This window comes from Salvia hispanica, unplaced genomic scaffold (assembly GCF_023119035.1).
Source record: "Salvia hispanica cultivar TCC Black 2014 unplaced genomic scaffold, UniMelb_Shisp_WGS_1.0 HiC_scaffold_369, whole genome shotgun sequence".
Lineage (NCBI taxonomy): Eukaryota > Viridiplantae > Streptophyta > Magnoliopsida > Lamiales > Lamiaceae > Salvia > Salvia hispanica.
Window position 1 is genome coordinate 1 of NW_025952101.1, and position 5,000 is coordinate 5,000.

General features: G+C 36.3%; 1 protein-coding gene across 1 annotated transcript; it reads right to left on the reverse strand.

Moving 5' to 3' along the window:
* Nucleotides 1–853: 853 nt before the first annotated feature.
* LOC125199063 (fructose-1,6-bisphosphatase, chloroplastic-like) lies at nucleotides 854–2,849 on the reverse strand. Its single transcript, XM_048097228.1, has 3 exons — nucleotides 2,306–2,849; nucleotides 1,520–1,916; nucleotides 854–1,426 (listed from the first exon to the last, which is right to left on the reverse strand). The coding sequence occupies exons 1-3, from the start codon at nucleotides 2,693–2,695 to the stop codon at nucleotides 1,026–1,028; spliced, it is 1,188 nt and encodes a 395-aa protein (XP_047953185.1). The 5' UTR covers nucleotides 2,696–2,849; the 3' UTR covers nucleotides 854–1,025.
* Nucleotides 2,850–5,000: the final 2,151 nt, after the last annotated feature.

The window sequence follows — 5,000 nt, forward strand, 5'->3', positions numbered from 1 at the left end:
TCTGAGGAAGCCACAAGGTGTGGATAGTTCAGATTTACTGCCTCCTGGTTTTGCCAGCCGTACGCAGAGCCAGGGTCTCGTTGTTCTCGGTTGGGCGCCTCAACAAAGAATACTCGCCCATCCAGCAATCGGGGGATGTTTTTTCCATTCGGGCTGGGGAACATGTGTCGAATCCCTTGCTCATGGCCACCCGCTAATTCTTCTCCCCTTCGTATCAGACCAAGGACTCACTGCTAAGCTCATAGTGGAAAACCAAGCTGGATATGAAGTTCCCAGGAACACAGATAGTTCTTTTAGCCGGGACGTCGTTGCTGAATCCTTAAGACGAGTTCTGGTGGAAGAAGAAGGCGAGCAGTTGAGGCTGAAGGCTGCAGAGCTGAAAAGTGTCTTTGGCAATCATGAGAGTCAAGATAGTTATATAAACAAATTCATCGACCATCTGAAAAACATCAAGATAACGAAGTAAGTGTAAAATCCAGTGAAACACGAAGATCTGCAATCACCGTGAACCAAGAAGAACAGTCAGGTCAAGTGCCAATAGTAGTTGTGATGCCATTTATGTCTTTCCTTTATCTTTCTTTTATTTCAGGTTCTGTATCACCAACTACAACATATTCTAGCTTCTAAATGTTATACTGGTCTCTCGTGGAATTATCAAGGAATACTGCAAACTAGAAACTAAATCGAACCTGATAATGAGTAATGTTAACTCTGTCTATTTTACTGTCATACAAGATAGTTTCGAAAATTAAAAAACAATGTACCTGAAGTCCAAGCTTGCTTCCACCTCTTCATTAGGAGAGTATCGTTCTATGAAAATTACGAACATATAAACTTGGGCTGCATTTTCGACTGAAACATGTTTAAGAATAGCTAAATAATTCAAATTCTACTTACATTACATGGGATTTCAGAAAATCCTTTAGCACATGGTATAAAAGTGGGTTTTAAACAGAATGTACAGTAGAGATGGCGGCAAACCATGTAAACGAAAAGACTCAACAGACAAGACAAAAGTACATTTTCTATACATCATATCCAGGGTTTACTTTTTGTTGCACATCTCCATAACTCTCTAACTCTTCTATATCATCCGGGCTTCCGAGAAACAGAGGAAGTCTCTGGTGCAATTTCACAGGCTGAAGAGACAGTATTCTAACTTTACCATCAGATCCTTTACCTCCTGCTTGCTCGGCTAGGAAACTGAGTGGATTAGCTTCGTATACAAGTCGAAGGTGATCCCTTGGGTTCATCGCAATACCACCATATAAGAGTGTCCTGTGAAAATCAGCAACAAGAGAGCATATATATCTGGCTGAATATTTCTTAGGATGTTTTCCCTTGCCTTGTCTTACAGTATCTATATACCGTCTTAAACCTTCCGGCCAATCAAAATATCGAGCATCATTTACAGAGTATATTTGCCCTGACATGACAAAGAAACATAATGAAATTATTAGATCGAAAAAGCAGTGTTTTCCTTTCATAAAAGTTGATTACAAAATCAGAAGTTCCATACCTCGCGGAGGAATTTTAATGTCTGGGTGGGTCAGGATGAAGTCTCCTGTCGAGTGATCCAAGGTGAAGCCATGTGTTCCTGAGCCGAAGCTGGCACACAGAAGCGTAGCTGACGAGTAAAGGACATAGCCAGAGGCAATAAGCTTAGTTCCACTCTGGAGAGAATTCAACAACGCCTTCTCTTCTATTGGCAGATGATCGAGTTCCTCCAATTTCTTATAAATCCCAAATATCGTTCCAGTAGGAATAGATGCATCAATGTTCCGGGAACCATCAAGAGGATCCAACACAACAACAAACGGACCATCATCAGCAAGCCAAACAGGAGCATCATCTTCCTCCGAGGCCATCACTGCAACTTTTCCCGAATTCTTCAAAGACGACAACACAATCTCATTCTGCAATAAAAAGTGCATTTTTGATAACTCAATCCCTCCCCACTGAATGTCCAACAATGAAAAAGATGGAACAAGAGTCGACGTGTAACGCTATTGAATGCTAATTCGAAACGAAACAAGAGGCTTTCACCAACTAAACACAGCCTAATAAGTAATCAATGATATCAACTCTCTCAACACCAAACACTATGTCTACATCATAATTACACAAACCCTTCTTTTAATCAAATCTGCAACAAGTCATTATCCACAATTTCGAAGTGATAATCATCACTTCAAATAGCAAGCTAGTAATCAACATTTCATAGAGACATAAATCTCCTAAGCAACCTCATGATAAGAAACAACAAAAGGGACATTAAACAATCAAAATCAACAAGAAAACGCACCGCCACAATATCGAGCGGCTTCGGCTTATCTCTCTCAGAAGTGCATGCTCCTGCGCCGGAGCTTTTGCCGAGATTCGAGCTGAGAGGCGAAGCCACAAGAGCAGCAATCTTCTTGCAAGCATACTCCAAATGAGTGAACAGCACCACCAGCTCATCGCCGACGTTTGCGCCGCCTTTCCCCATATACTCCGCCAGGGTCTGAGATCCGGCGCCGCTGTGATCACCAACCGCGCTGATTTTGGAGGCTAATCCACCGAGAAACGCCATTTTTCTTGAGGGATGAGCTGCAGCGAGAAATTGTGGCGGGGAAATTTGAATATTTTGGGGGAAAAGGTGAGTTCTTGGAGGATAATTTGAGATGGGGGTGACGATTATGGCTGCTGAATGCATCTCTGAGTAGTGGGGAAGCTGGAGTATAGTGTGGGAAGGCTCATTTGAGATGGGCTAAGGTTTGATTTCTTGTCTGAGGATTCTATCTTGGGATTTATGGATGATGTATTTGGGAATTTGGTTGGCCAAGAAATAGAGAGTTGCAGCAGGTGGTTGAAAACTTGAAATTCAATCAAAAATGAACAATAGTCATCAATAATTTTTTATCAAATTCTATTCAGCCCAGTTTTAAAATACAAAAGGAATATCTTTTTAGGCGCACAAACTTTGTCAAAGTATTAGTCCGTCAATTACAAGTCTACAAGTTAATATCATTTGAGGTATTTTGATTATTTTCTGGACGAAAATGCCCTTAAGGCCTTCTAAAGGCAATTTGGACAATTCTTTCGCTACTCATCTTGCGTCAAAGACCTAGAGTCAAACAATTTTTTTATTACTCCACTATTTTATTTAGTTACCATCCAAATTGAATTTAAATATAATTAAATTTGCTGTAAAAAATATGTGTTAGTTTTTCAATTATGAGATGGCTAATTATTTAATGATAGTGAATTGGGACTTGATACTTTATTTTATTTTTTCAATCTAAACTGCATTTTAATAACTTACTATAGGTGATGAGTGAATTCTATTTAGTTTATTTGTTTTGAAATTAGATAGCTATTAATTTTAGATTGTCATTCGGAGATGAATTTCAAAATGGAGATCAATTAACATCTAAATTGAATTTAAATATAAAAATTTACCGTTAAAAATTCTTGGATTCTATGTCTCTAACGCAAGATAATTGGCGAAAAAATTGTCCAAATTGACCTTGAAGGTCTTAAGGGCATTTTCGTCCAACAAAAATTCAAAATACCTCAAATGATATTAACCTGTAGTTGATGGACCTAAAATGATACTCCATTTTCAAAGTTTATGGACCTAAAATGATATTTTGGCAAAGTTCGTGAACTTAATGTTCCCTCTAAAATATAATATTATATTATCAAAATTACAGATTAGTAGTACTACTATGAACTAACTTATTTACAATAATTAAAGATAATTTTATAAGGATTCTAACGAGATCTCACTTGAATATGTTCCGATGTCAAAATTTGAAAAATATTTTTCAAAAGCAGCAAAATGTCATATTCAATGAATAGTATTGATATGTTTAATACACTATCTTGACATTTTAATTCAAAACTTTAATTATGATAGTTTTCTTATCTTTTTAAATTTAAATAATAATAAAACGAATATACTCATGACGATTTATAAACCACTAGATCTCTACAAATCTTATGGTTCTAAATTAGTTTTAGTTACAATTAAAGGTTTAGTTAGCAATTGACCCCTCCCCTAATAGACCAATATCATAATTTAAATATCTACTATTATTTCAAAGAAACATATCTCTGCCATGTTTTATCATTTTGAATTGGTAGTATTAAATGGTTGAGTTTTTTTTTTTTTTTTTTTCCTCTTCAGAAGCTTCAACTCTTTCATAATTCTTATGCAGATTAAAAATTCTCAAAATCATCAAGATTTTGTTTTGTTGCATTTAAGATCTTTGTATAAGTGGTGATAAAAAAATGTGACTTATATCAATTAGTTGCATAAAAAGTTTTCAAACATTAGTTTGAAAGGTTCAAATATAATTTGATCATACGTATATGAGTACTTGACTTGCGTTGAAGCGTTGCTGGGTTAATCTACACTCTAATATCACTTAATAATCACCTTCATCCAAATTAAAAATAAGTGAGGATACAGAGTCAAGTTCTACACAACTTTCTGATGGCTGCTGTTAATACTAATCAGCCTTCAAATGATCAAACACAATTAACATGAGATTAACACAAATATCGGAAATTAGGACCACTAATCTAACCTAGAAAATGTCATTGTAACTAAGCAGTCCTCTAAATATGGATGGAGATATATCACTGCTGATTTTCTGAAGAAGTCAGTTTTTGTAAAAAATCCCGCCTCAAAGCTCCGAGATCAACACCATCGTCAACCAAAAATACTTGTGTCGACACTCACTTTCGATACCTAGAGGCAAAGATGACAGTCATGAATACAATTAAGAAGTCCAATGGCCATGCTACTGCAATAAGAAACTCAACAAATAATCTGATTCATGGTATTTGCAACACATTGTAGATTAAAATGGTAACAACAAACTAACTGATTCTGGTAACCGTCTTACTAAATCAAAAGAAACTTGTCAAAAATATTCCTATCTACAAACATTTCAAAAGATGTAGTATTTGTTAATCCTTAACAATGAAGTTGTACTTGTGTGAGTAGCGCC